General features: G+C 38.1%; 1 protein-coding gene across 3 annotated transcripts; it reads right to left on the bottom strand.

Annotated features, from left to right (window-relative positions):
- Window positions 1-6,848: 6,848 nt before the first annotated feature.
- LOC137707871 (serine/threonine-protein kinase PEPKR2-like) lies at window positions 6,849-11,246 on the bottom strand. Of its 3 annotated transcripts, none has more exons than XM_068446820.1 (4): window positions 10,991-11,246; window positions 9,745-10,624; window positions 8,292-8,588; window positions 6,849-7,528 (listed from the first exon to the last, which is right to left on the bottom strand). In XM_068446820.1, the coding sequence occupies exons 2-4, from the start codon at window positions 10,523-10,525 to the stop codon at window positions 7,167-7,169; spliced, it is 1,440 nt and encodes a 479-aa protein (XP_068302921.1). In that variant the 5' UTR covers window positions 10,526-10,624; window positions 10,991-11,246; the 3' UTR covers window positions 6,849-7,166. The 3 variants fall into 3 exon arrangements, with proteins under 3 accessions (XP_068302921.1, XP_068302912.1, XP_068302907.1); XM_068446811.1 differs by having other exon boundaries at window positions 9,745-10,542; XM_068446806.1 differs by having other exon boundaries at window positions 9,745-10,545; window positions 10,991-11,245.
- Window positions 11,247-13,156: the final 1,910 nt, after the last annotated feature.

Below are 13,156 nucleotides of genomic sequence, written 5' to 3'. Positions count from 1 at the left end.
GTGCCATTACTGCTTTCATTGTTCTACTATTGAGTGCAAGTCTTGCTCATTGAATTGTCGCGGTGATGCGGGAATCCCGACCTCCATTTCTATTCGCACGAGAGTCAGCAGAAGTAGAAAGAGGAATGTTTGACGTAATAAGTAGTGTAGTGAAATCTTTGTCATTGAAGACTTTTAAGTAAAAAAATCCAAGATTTCATAGAAGAAGTAAAAATCGACATGGTGGATGAACATGAAGCTCCAAAGAACCCCAACAATACAATGGGAGTTTTTAAAAAGCCGTTCCCTAGTCACGCTCTAGTCTCAACATGTTGGGCTAAGGAAGTATTCAATTTCCAACACCATCACTACAATTAAAGCTATGAATACTCTCTGGCTTTGTGAGGAAGATCCTTCATAAAAATAAATAAAAAATAAAAAATCATTTTGGTCGAGTCTCAATAAGGTCATGAAAAACATTTCTAGTTATTTATCTCTTATTTTACCTATACTGGATTTGCCCGACCAATACATGATTTTCTTTTAGTTTTTCTGAGATTGGTTCTTATACTAGGAGTTTGTACCACTTCTGGGACCATGATATGCATCACCAGGGGCTGTTTTTCTAACAGGAGCGCTAAAGCCCTTGACTCCATTGCAGGTAAGCTTGTTCTTCTGCGATATTTTCTTCTTCATTTGCATGGATCACTTGGTCAGGCTGTGCTTGAACAACGACATTCCAAGAAGCAACTTCCTATGGTATGGAATGGTCCCCTATTGATGAATAAAATCACTCGAAAGAAAGTAATTTCACCACTCCGTGGGCAAATCCATCTTTTTTGTTATCTTCTTTTATAGTCTTTTATTTATTGGTTTCATCCCGTCCGTCCCATTACATCTAGTGCGTGTCATAATTTTTGGGTATAAGCCCCTAGCGCAAGCACTAAGCAAGTATCCCTACCCATCCCTTCTTTTTTTCTTTGTTTTTTCTTTTTTACTTATTCTTTCTAAATGAAAAATAAAAACAAATAAAAAGCAGTCCGTCTCTCCAAGTTTCTACTACTTAGTAGCACTTCTGCTATTCAATCATAGAATAGATTCTGATCAAGCGGAAAAGCCCTATATTATTAGTAAGTTAGCGCGCCCCTTTCTTTCTCCAAGTCAAGTTTCTTGCTTGTTAGTCTCTTTCACTCAGGTGACTTCTTATTGGGCAAGTTGCCACCCGTTGTTCAATACCCTAACTATAGTAAGTAGCTTAATCTGTCGAGAAGAACCATCAGAGCTATTACTCACTACATCAAAAAATTTCCATTAATGAAAGATGTAAATCCATTGGAAACTAAAAAATACACATGTCGGATGAAATGGTTATTGCTATTTGCGACAATAACGACTCATTGGTTTAACTAAATAACTAAATAAAATAGATAGACATTTCTCTTCATCTCAAGTCGGGGGCGAAGAAACTCATTCTCATACTCATGTGGTGGTTACAATTCAACCTACCCTTTTATCTTAATATCGAAAAATCCATCCACTTTCACTCGTTATAGTATGATGAAAAAGCTCTCACAAGAGCAAGGTCTACTCGACATAAATTATGAAGTTAAGGAAACCTTTCACAGGAATCTTCCTCAAAACTATCAATTAATATTATCAACTAATCAGAACGGTTCGTTATTAGACCGTGAAACCATTTATAGAAGTTCGTTGATATCTTCTTCTTATAAAGCAAATCGACTTCGATTCTTGAAGGTATATGTGCTTGGATGGCGGCTCAAGATCAGCCTCATGAAAACCTTATATTTCCTAAGGAGGTTTTACCTTGTGAAAACGCACTTTAATGGAACTTTAGATTTAGCCAGTCGTGACTAAGAAATCATTGATTTTGCCTTTTCTTTCTCTTTTAATGAGATCTCAATCCTAGCAACGGTTTCATTAGATATCTTACAACTAAAGCCCTTTTTTTTTTCGATCCAGTTCCTCCACCACTGCGAACCCTAGTTAGATTCAGGCATGATACACTTTTAAGTTATCGGGAGAACCCATTGTACAATAGATGCCACAAAGATAGCTAACTCTATTATCGAAGAAATATGGAAACGGGCGACAGTTTGGCACCATATATTCGGGGATGTAGAAAGAGCAGTTGTGAGAAGCGGAGGAGCAAAATAAATGTCAATACATGCTGCCAACAGTCTTTCTTTGGAATTATACTGAACGGGCCGATCCTCCCCTTCTGTTTGTTTTAGCAACTTATCCTAAAGTCTTCACACTAAGAGCTCCCCGGCGACAACAAAGGAACCAACTCTCCTGTCGCTGCGGGTTCACCAGAACCTATAATAAACCATCATTTCAAACCATCATATTACAAGAAATCTTTGGATATCAATTCGAAGGGAGCGCTGAACATTAAAAGTGAAGTAGCTCCTACCTACAGGAGCATCCGCACGACAGTCGATACTCAGGATTTCGTTTAGCTAAATGGCATGTATATTAGAATAGTCAAGCTTACCCTAATTTAACATTTGCCTAAACTCCCAATCTACTTTTAAATAAACAAACAAACTTCTCTAGCTAGATTAGAAGATTAGTATATGAATTCCCTAGTTATTTTATTTCCACATGAGTAAGCCAAGCTACTTATGCCAAGCAGCTAACTTCGTGAAAAAGTAGTTTACTTACTTAGTGCTTGTGTTAAGGGCTAGGGTTGTTTTCTCTATTGGTTGAATTGGCCACTAGGTGGAATCAGACCTTCAGCTCTCGATTGCTGCTGGATTACCCATATTGCTTGCATTAAGCTTTCTTGGCTTTCAGTTCTCGGAGATGCACTGGTCGTGGATTCCAAAGCCTAACAAGCTAGGCCCTATAACACCATGCAAGCCCTTTCCTTACTCCTCAATATAGTTTATGACGACGTCTTTCTAACCCACTCTGATGTGAAGAAAAGGGCCAAAACGAAGCTCAAGAAACAAAGCAAACAAGGCCGCTGATTTCACCATCCTATGCTAGTAAAGCCTCGTTGGAACTATATGATATTGGTCTAGTTTCATAATTGGACGTTGAGAGTCGCGCTACGCTATGATCTAGAAATGAATTCAAACAAGGTTACATTAGGGCACCCAACGTAATTGATCCATCTGCATTATTCCCTAATTGAAGCAAGTTAGTAACGAAGTATAGTGGAAGTTACAAATGCCCATCTCGCCCTCTGAAATAATTTGATTGCACATGAATGAAATGAACATGCACAGATAAGCTAAGTCTTGTATTTGTAGCATTTAAGTAACTACATTTTAATGACTTTACAATTTAGATCCATTTGCTTGTATATGCTTTCAAATAACAAAATTGTACTGCCCTTACAATTTAGGTATGTTGTTTGTTCATGTTTTTGGGGCTAGATGTAGCCTAAAAAAAAATGTTAAAAAAAAAAAACTCCAGGAGCATCGATCACCCTCATGACAGAACCATTAAACAACCCGCGATGCCATAACGCTCGTAACCCACCCACTCATCAAAACCACAACTCCTGCTGACGACATGCGACCCCACAATGCCATTCTGATGACCCCACAATGTTAAAATTACTCACAACGAGACCTTGAGAGAAAGAACGAGATCATTGCTCGCCAGATTGCAACCAACAATGACGATCAAGCATCGAACCGACAATCACCACCCATAACGACAACCTGACAACACCATAACCCATAGTGCGACCTAGATTTGAGAAAAGACTTGATCTAGAGAGAGGAAGAGGAGAGATGATTAAGTGAGGAGAAGAAGACGATGTAGTGATCAAGGAGAAACCATCAAAATGGAGGCACGAGGCTTCTTCTTGGACTTGTAACCCATTTCCAACGATGGGTTACGGAACCCCTGTTATCTTGAATTTCAATCCAACATATGTATCCCACCAATAATGTTGTTTAATCCCATCAAACAAAAACAGTTGAGACTTAAGTCCATTTTAGTGGATCGTATTGACACGCTCCGATCCTGATGTTCCATGGATATTGGGATGGTCACGTGCTAACCGACATTCGAAGATAACGCAAGTCATTTATGAATGCAAATGCTGAGAACATGCACCTAAATTGTAGCAAGATAAAAGAATGTGACATAAATAATATTCGGTTCAAATAATTTTATTTGCCATATTTGGTTCAAGTCAACCTTGTAGGTTAGTATGTATCACCCTGCTCTTTTACACAAACTAACCTACAAAATTGTTATAACACCACATATCAACTGCATAAAAGAGTAATTATGGTGAAGAATTTCTTCTTTTTTTTTTTTTTTTTTTTTTTTAAACAAACAATGTTCTCTATACTAAAAGGGGAAATGAGCTTAGTCCTACAATGGGCTAGCAATAATGTAGTTCAAATTCGCTTTTAGCGAAAATCAAACCTAAGACCTCTCACTTACAAGTAAAGAGAAATACCACTAGACCGTAATATTAAACAACTAAACTTAATTTTAATAATGTCCACTCTATACATAGTGTGTTGCCACCATATGTTTTTAACAGTTAGTTTTATGCTTATGGTATAATTTGCTCAAGAGTCAATACTCATGTCTCATTAAAACTTTGGGTTCATCATTCTCTTTAATTTATAATTATATATGCCAATGTGATTAGCATAAGTGTATTTTTCTCCAATTAGAAGTAGGCTGTCTTATGTTCGTTTTTGACGAGTGGTTAGTTCGATATCAAATTATTATGGTAGACTTATTTTATGACTTATCTCAAATCTGTGACATCCCATATCGTCCAGGGGAATGATCCTTATATGTATATTCCCATCCCTACCTAGCACGAGGCCTTCTGGGAGCTCACTGGCTTCGGGTTCCATAGGAACTCCGAAGTTAAGCGAGAAGGGGGCTAGAGCAATCCCATGATGGGTGACCCATTGGAAAGTTGCTCGTGAATTCCCAAAAACAAAACCGTGAGGGAATGGTAAGCCCAAAGCAGACAATATCGTGCTACGGTGGTGGAACGGACCTGGGAAGTGATTTGCTCCAGGCCGGGATGTGACAAAATCTCTCCTAAATGTAAAATTGTATCAAAATAATTATTTCTGCAAATACCCAAAAAAAAAAGCGTCTAAATTTTCTCTCTTGTAGTTTATTTAATTATGAAATAGCCTAAAAGACTCTTGACCTCAATTTCTAGCTCTGCCACCACTTATAAAACTTGTCTTAAACTAAATAACTTTTTCTACAACATAAAGAATCTTATCAATTAGAGCAAAAGAAATTAAAGGTCTACCAATCCACGGATAAATCCTGTAATATTATGTATACAAGAGTACAGTGGCATGTATTGTTGTTGTAGCCGATCATCCTATAATTAATGAATTCCGCCATGCCCACGTTGCTTCTGAAGTACTTACTCGATGTCTCTTTTCTAAAGTTGTTGGTTTCCACAATCATTTGTCACATTTTCCATCCGATGACTGGCATCAGAAAGAATTTCTTGCAACTGACATTTTAATTTTTTTCTGGCACTTAAAAAACGCATCTTAAAAAATCACTTGAAATGTTTTTTTTTTTTTTGTTTTTTTTTTTTTTGGGGTGGGGTGGTTTAAATCACATGAAGTACCTTCTTCTAAAAAACTACCTTATGTTCCAAGAGGTAGTCAATAGGTCGTCACGCTTGTCTTGAAGCAGGGTGTTTAAGCATCGATGAGGTTTCCTACTTCATTCTTCTCCCCAACGTCAACAAGTATGTCATTCATCTTTTCCTCCTGGTTGGCGAGCTTGACCCTCTCTTCTCGCCTTTTTCTTCCAAAATTCGCATCGGGTCTGCCCGAAAGGGTCTTATCCCTTATTCTTCTGCTGGTCATACTGCTCGGTAGAGCACGACCATGGAAGGTTCCTAAGACAACTTGGTCGAAAACGTAACCAAATGGTTAGTGCTTTCCACAGACGGCACCAAACTGTTTACGCTAAAACTTGGAGGAAAAAAAATATTAAAATAGTAAACCCTTTGTGGACTTGGAATACAAGCTAAAATGAAATGGACACAAATATTTAAGTGATTCACCCTCAACATTATGCTGCATCCCTTGGTGGTACTCTAATTATATTGATTGCAAAGCTAAGAAAATAGTGCTCGGTTAATGCATGAACTCTCTCTTCGGTCGTTCATTCCCCATTCCGTAAGTCTTTAGCCCTTTATTCTTCCCCACGTGGCATTTAATTAGCTAATGTAGACTAGTGTCCTAACACATTTTTACCTATCCATCCAATATTTGGCAGTGAAAGGACATGCGTTCAGTCTAAGATGGCGCGCCTTTTCAGGCAAAGAGGGCCAAGAGGTAAAGATACGGTATCTAACCCTATCTCTCCGAGCGCACTTTAAACCAACTTTAAGTCCCATTCCGAGCTCTTGCCACTAATAGAGGATCACCACATGTTTTGATTGACGTTTGAGTAGACCTATCATTAAAGACACACATCATAAAGTTGTCAGTGTGCCCACGTGCCCTTGGTGCTCGACAAGATCTTTACACATTCTGGTTGGGCTGAGCTCATAGGCTGTCGAACCTGGCGCTCGGAAGTATCTTCCTCTAAGCCCCATGGCCCTTGAGCTTGTCAAACTCTTTTGGGCTTTTCATGGCCCTTTCTGGCTTGCACCACTACGCGGGCCTACAAGTGCCTAGCATTAACACCTATATGCTACAAACCCATTGAAATGACCATAGATGGAAGGGGAAATAATTACCTGCGCTCAAGGGATGCGACCATGGCCTTCCGAACCAATAACATGCCGTGCATTTTGATTTTCATGTGATCTTTTATCTACACTGCTATACTAAGATCACAATCTGCGAACAACTCACAGGTGGAAGGCCATTGCTCAAGAAAACACTTTTTAAAACATATCAAAATACAATGCAGCATCCTATTTACACATTCATTCTGTACATGGATTCTCTCACTTCATCAGGTTAGAATCATTATTAGGTTGAAGGAAAGAAATATGAAAGAGAAAGAAGAGTTGTAGCGAGATTTCACAGGCAATATGTAAACGACACCCAAACTACTACCTCGATCCAGTCGACATATGTCAAGTTGTTATCTTTGCTCACTGAAAATTACCCGGGAGGTTACTTTCAATTCCCCAGCTTAAAAACAGTGGAGATAATGATATTGAAGGTGTCAGGTTGTCACCGGGGTCAAAACGCTTTACAGAGGTTGTTAGCTTTCATGTTAGATGAACACTGCTGCTCGATTGGACGACCTGTTGGACCGCACACCCTGCTCCGTTTTGGCTCAGAAATTCTCACATGTGAAACTGCAGTGGCAAGTGCGTCCACTAAACCAGAATCGCCCCCATCTTCTGACTTGCAGCTATCAGAAGACGAAGGGAGACCTGAAGTTTCACTGAGAGAGCCATCTTCTGACTGGTTTAGACATGCCTTGAGTCTGGGTGGAATGACAAGCTGGCGAGAAGGTTCTCCTGCTTGGTTCTTCAATCTTGATTTAATGGTTAGTGCCTTTAGTGTTCGCTCAGTATAAAACAATATCCATGGATGCCCTGAGAAAACACAAATATATGTCATTTCCTTGGACCACTAAAACTTGCAAAAGAAATACATAACATAAAGATCAACAGAAAACACAATGCCTTTGTTGCAATGTCAAGAGAGAGAAGTAACAAGGACAAAGTATTATAAATGTTGAGTAATCAGGGATGGCTTAACACTTGACTCAGTTCTGATAATAATTTCTCTCCACGAGAAATTGAGCAAAAAGCTGCCAAATTGGCCAATTTCATGCGTGTACCAATTGAAGTATTTAAAAAAAATGAAGACTAAATACTCTGTAAGAGAGAAGAAAGATTTTGGTAAACCAAAATAAAAAGAACAAGTAACATAATTTATTTATAACTATATTTATAATAAAAAATTGTCATACAGTATTTCATTTCAGTCTGCTAGGTGGTCATTCCTTAAAAATTCCCAAAAGTACTACCGTAACTAGTCAACCAGCATGTGCGTGATTGTAAAGAATGGAGGAGGGAAAGAAACGCATCTTAATATATTTCAAAAACACCATAGATGACATATCTGAGAACAAGCATCATATAGAAGGCAACGGTTGACAAGTTATAGAAGTAAACGTCCATCGACATGCTAATTAGTTGTACTTTTCCTCCAACACAAAACAGATCGCATATGAGCAACTCCCAGCTAATGAACATGAAATTTTTACAAACATGTGAAAGGGGTTGCATAAACCTAATCAAAGAGGTTGCACATGGTTAAAACTTCTCATATTACGCATGACCAGAAACTTACTTAGTACTTCATCTGCTGTTATCCGTACTGAAACATCCCTTGTCAGCATTCTCCCAAGAAGATCCCGAGCAGGTTTCGAAATTGACTCCCATATCCCTGAATGGAAATCAAGTTTCACGTTCTTAATTGCCTCAAAAACTGCTTCTAAGGAATCTCCTTGAAATGGAAGAATGCCAACCAAGAGTGCGTGTAGGAGGACACCAGCACTCCAGACGTCCACCTTCTCAGAATACTTTCCTAGCAAAACTTCTGGTGCAACATAAGCTGGACTGCCAGCCAAACCAGTCAGATTTTGACCTGCAGAAAGCATGAGAAAACATTGCAATCAGCTAATCAATATACAAAATAGAGGATACAAAATACTATGAAGATTTCCAAAGAAACATGTCGACATCTTACAAAATTACCAATAAAGATAAATGTTCTTTAATGATACTACTTGGACACAATATTCATAAATGAATGATCACAATAGGAACTCAGGCTCCCACTTATTACTATCACACTACATATTGGATCACGTCAAAAATTTGACATGGAAAGCTACCAGCCCCTGCCACTAGATCTAACAAATTTAAATACCTAAAGTTGAAAGAGTGCAGCATCAACAGAAATTGGAACGAGACCAGGAACTGTAAATGACATATCAGCACATTTCTGGTAAAATAATTATAAAGAAATATAGAAAGAGAGTCCCAATAAAATGATAACAGATGATACATATATGTCACCTGGATAAAAGAACCAAGCACTGAGTACATGTTAAGATCTCACTGTTGTAGTAGAGATACATGAGCTTAAAGGTTTAATATAAACTAAATACAGTAATTCAATCTAGAACAGGGCTCTGGAAGTTGTATCATTTCACAATGATGGACCCAGGCAAGCAGCCAAAGGATAATACTAAAGCCTTGATAGCCTTTGATTTTATGTCTTTCCTGCATGGAACTGGCAGACAAACATGTATGATTATAAACATAAAGTTCAGTAAGAAAGTCTACCCGCAGAAGATAAGAACATGTATAAGAGCACTAAAAGTCTGACAAAATTTCTCTGTCTAACAAGATAGTCATATGGCCTGCTCAGGCACAGTCACAGATCTTGCATAAATACTTCTTATATACAGGTTGAAGTTTAGTTTATCCTCCAGAAGGATACATGTCCTGATTTAATATTTCATTATTGTGTGAGCTTAAATGTAACTGGAAGGTACCATCTTACTAAGAATGCTACATTCTAAAAAATAAAAAATAAAAATCTTCCTTGAATGACCCTATCCTCACACCCTTACAAAGTGTGCTCATGATAGTTGTTGATAATATGAACATGCATTTAAAACATTTTTATAGAGAATCAGGATGCTCTACGATCGGAAAACAGTTAAGAAAAACAAAAACATACAGTAAAAAAGTAGAAAATAATAATATCCTTGAAATAGGGGCAAGGTATTCACCATTTGATATTCTCATAGCCAGCCCAAAATCTGCAAGCTTTATTTTTCCTGCTTTTGTGAGAAGTATGTTCTCTGGCTTTATGTCTCTGTGCACTACCCCCATATCATGACAGTACTTGACAACTAGCATTACTTCCTTGAATATATTAGCAGCCCGTTGCTCTGAATACTGAACCTCCTGAATCATTTGATCAATTAGGCGCCCTCCAGAACACAACTCCATCACAAGATGAAAACAATTCGACTCCTCATACACAGCCTGCAATGTCACAACCCCTGGATGACCAGACAAATGCTGCATTATCTCCACCTCCCTATGAACAGTCTCCTCCCCTTTCTTCAGAGTCTTACATGCATACTCTGCACCACTAACCCGGGACTGACACAACCAAACCGACCCAAACTTTCCATGCCCAAGTGTTTCACCCGAAACATAATCTTCTTCAATCTTATTCTTCCTACCCATCTGGGTAGCAACATCTATACACCCTATCTTCCTCTTGATACCTCTTCCGGGTGCAACCAAAGACGAAGTTCCACATGGCGGAGCAGTGGCAATGCCTGCAAGCCTACTTGTATGCGACACCACAGGTTCAGTGCTCCCATCATCTTCTTTGCACCGCTTCTTCAACCTTGTAAAATCCTCTAGAGAATAATGCGATGTAAGGGCCGATGATCTAGAGTTGCACGACTTCGATGTCACATCTTCCGCCTGTGATGTCACATCTTCCAATGGATCTGGGTACGGGTCAGCCTCACCGCCTTTCCTCTTCTTCCTCATCAATTCAGAGTAACAAACTACTTTAATCCAGAAGCACAAAATCAGTACATTGTAATGGCAATTCACGCTTCTGGGTTTTTTCCTACATAACCAAACTTTCTTCTTTTTTTTTCGCATCAAAACAAAAAAAGCAATACAAAATTCAGTTCAATCAACTAAATTACACATTTTTTTGGCTACCCAGAATAGAAATCCAACATCTAAAGAATTCCACTGTCTTAGAATCAAATTTCGAGTAAAAAAAACAGACGAAAATCTCACTCAACTCCGCGACTACATTGTACCCAGTAAATCCAATAAGTAAAATTTTAAACTCAATCACAAGGCAAAAAAAAAATAAAAAAATAAAAATTCCGAGCAAATAAACCAAAAGCCAAATCCACGATTTCATCTAATGACCAACAAATCCATAAAAAAAAAAAATTGAACAATTGGGAAAAAGAAAGAAGCTTTGAGTTAACTAACCCAATATCCGTCACATTTCAGAGTTGTACAGAGAGATCGGAAGGCAACCGACAAATCGTAAACAGCCAGCGGCGTTCGTGCGCGAGGAGCGGCGAACACCCGCGACCGAGAAATCGAGAAATCGATCGAACCAGAAACCCTAGAAATCCCGGGTTGCAAGATTTGATGAGGGAAATTCCCAATGTTTTATTTGGTAACAAAAATAATAAGAAGAAGAGAGAAGATTGAATATTTTTATTTATTTATTACGTCGAAAGGTTTGGTCGGGGTTTTAGTGTTTTGCGCCTTTTTACCTCTGCCGACGTGTCCTCTTTGTATACGGCTGGTTTCGGAATCCGAGGGGTGGAAATGGAGTGCGTTTTGGGGCGGATCGGGTGCGGGCGGGAGTACAGCGGTGAAGGTGGGAAATGAGGCGGTGGATTTGGTGTGACTTTGACGACACTTTTGGGAAAGAGTGGCAGTGAACTTTTGACGCATGTGATGTGAAAAGTTGTTTGGCATGGGCGCCACCACCTACACGAGGTAGTCGTGTCCTAAATTGTATAGTATTACGTTATTTTATTAAAAGTAATGCTAAAGATACTAAAGTTTTAAAAATCAAGTTTGTATACTGAATGATATGTCACTAATAAAAATAAACATATTAATTAATGCTTAAGTAATAATCTAACTATCAGTAAACACATATTTTAGACACTATGTTGTTAGTTAAAAAATGAGAAAATTGTAGTAATCGACCCTCAATTTTAATCAAATTGGAGCAATGATCATTCAATTAAAAACTCATGACCATTGATCTCTTAACTTATCAAAACCTGCAACTATGATCCTTTTTGTCTACTTAGTCAGAATTCCGTCAAAATGAATCATGTTGGAAAGATCATTGCTACGATTGGGTAAAAGTTGAGGGACTATTGCTTCAAATGAGTTCAAGTTGAGGGACCATTGCTTCAAATGGGTTCAAGTTGAGGGACCATTTCTAATTAGGTTAAAGTTAAGGGATCATTGCTACAATTTTTCTCATTTGGTTATCCATATTTGCTTGTTGATTCAACTCATGTGTGTGGCACTTGACTCGTTTTGACAGAAGTTCTAACTGAGTTGAGGAAAATGACTATATCTACACGTTTTGATAAGTTAAGGAACCAATGGTCATGAATTTTTGGTAGAGGGATCATTGCTCAAATTGGGTTAGAGGGCCTATTGCTACAATTTCCTCTTAAACATTTGTTTTGCATTGTTAAAGTGTTTTTCTTTTTTTTTTTTTTGGTTAACAACGGGGCATAGACCCGAAAGAAGAGGAAGATTACAATAGAATATCACGAGGCCACAAGACCCTAACTATATATGCAACTAATAATTGATGACAAGAAGGATGAGCTTGCTCAAAAACATTGGACCCAAACTTCATAACAAACCCAAACAAGCCAAATCATCAGCAAAAAATTCTTTTACGATAGATATGACGAATTTCACAAGACCAACTTTGGTGCATAAGGGTACGACAATTCAGTACTAAACTTCCCAGAGGGTCATTATCCACTTTTGCATTTGAAATCAATTGAATCGCAAGAGTAGAATCCGATTCTACCATAATCTTCTTAATTTCATTATTCCATGCAAGTTGTTGCCCAATAAAAACACCCAAAACTTCAGTACACAGAATCTCACCTCGACCAAGATTAGCACAAAAACCAGAAACCTATGCCCCCGGCGAGTTTTCTGAGGACACTGCTAACACTAATGAAGTTGACCTCTCCCTTGCGACACCCATCAACATTAAGCTTTACCCAACCCTCAGGATGAGGTTCCCAATAAAGAAAAACATGTGTTCGAAGAGGTTCTACAGAAGAAACCATATTCACCCGTAGCCAATCTTTCAAGTAGGTAATGATCACAGATTTTGGGTCATTAGGGGAGCAAAATCATGTTAAAAAATACTTTTGTTTCGCTAGTGGTATAAGAACCAGCAAGTAATGCAAAAAATAAGTCTCCATGCCAAATTATCCAAGACTTATATAGAAATTTTGGAGTGATAACATCAAATTTTTTTTATCGAATAGGCTACTAAAGATTTAATTCTCTATTAATTAAAAATTAATGTGCACAAAAGTTACAAAATTTAAAATGCATGAATTACAAATTATGTATGAGAATTATGAGAGA

This window comes from Pyrus communis, chromosome 1 (assembly GCF_963583255.1).
Source record: "Pyrus communis chromosome 1, drPyrComm1.1, whole genome shotgun sequence".
NCBI lineage: Eukaryota > Viridiplantae > Streptophyta > Magnoliopsida > Rosales > Rosaceae > Pyrus > Pyrus communis.
Note: the sequence above shows the minus strand (reverse complement) of the source record. Positions and strands in the feature narration are given on the sequence as shown.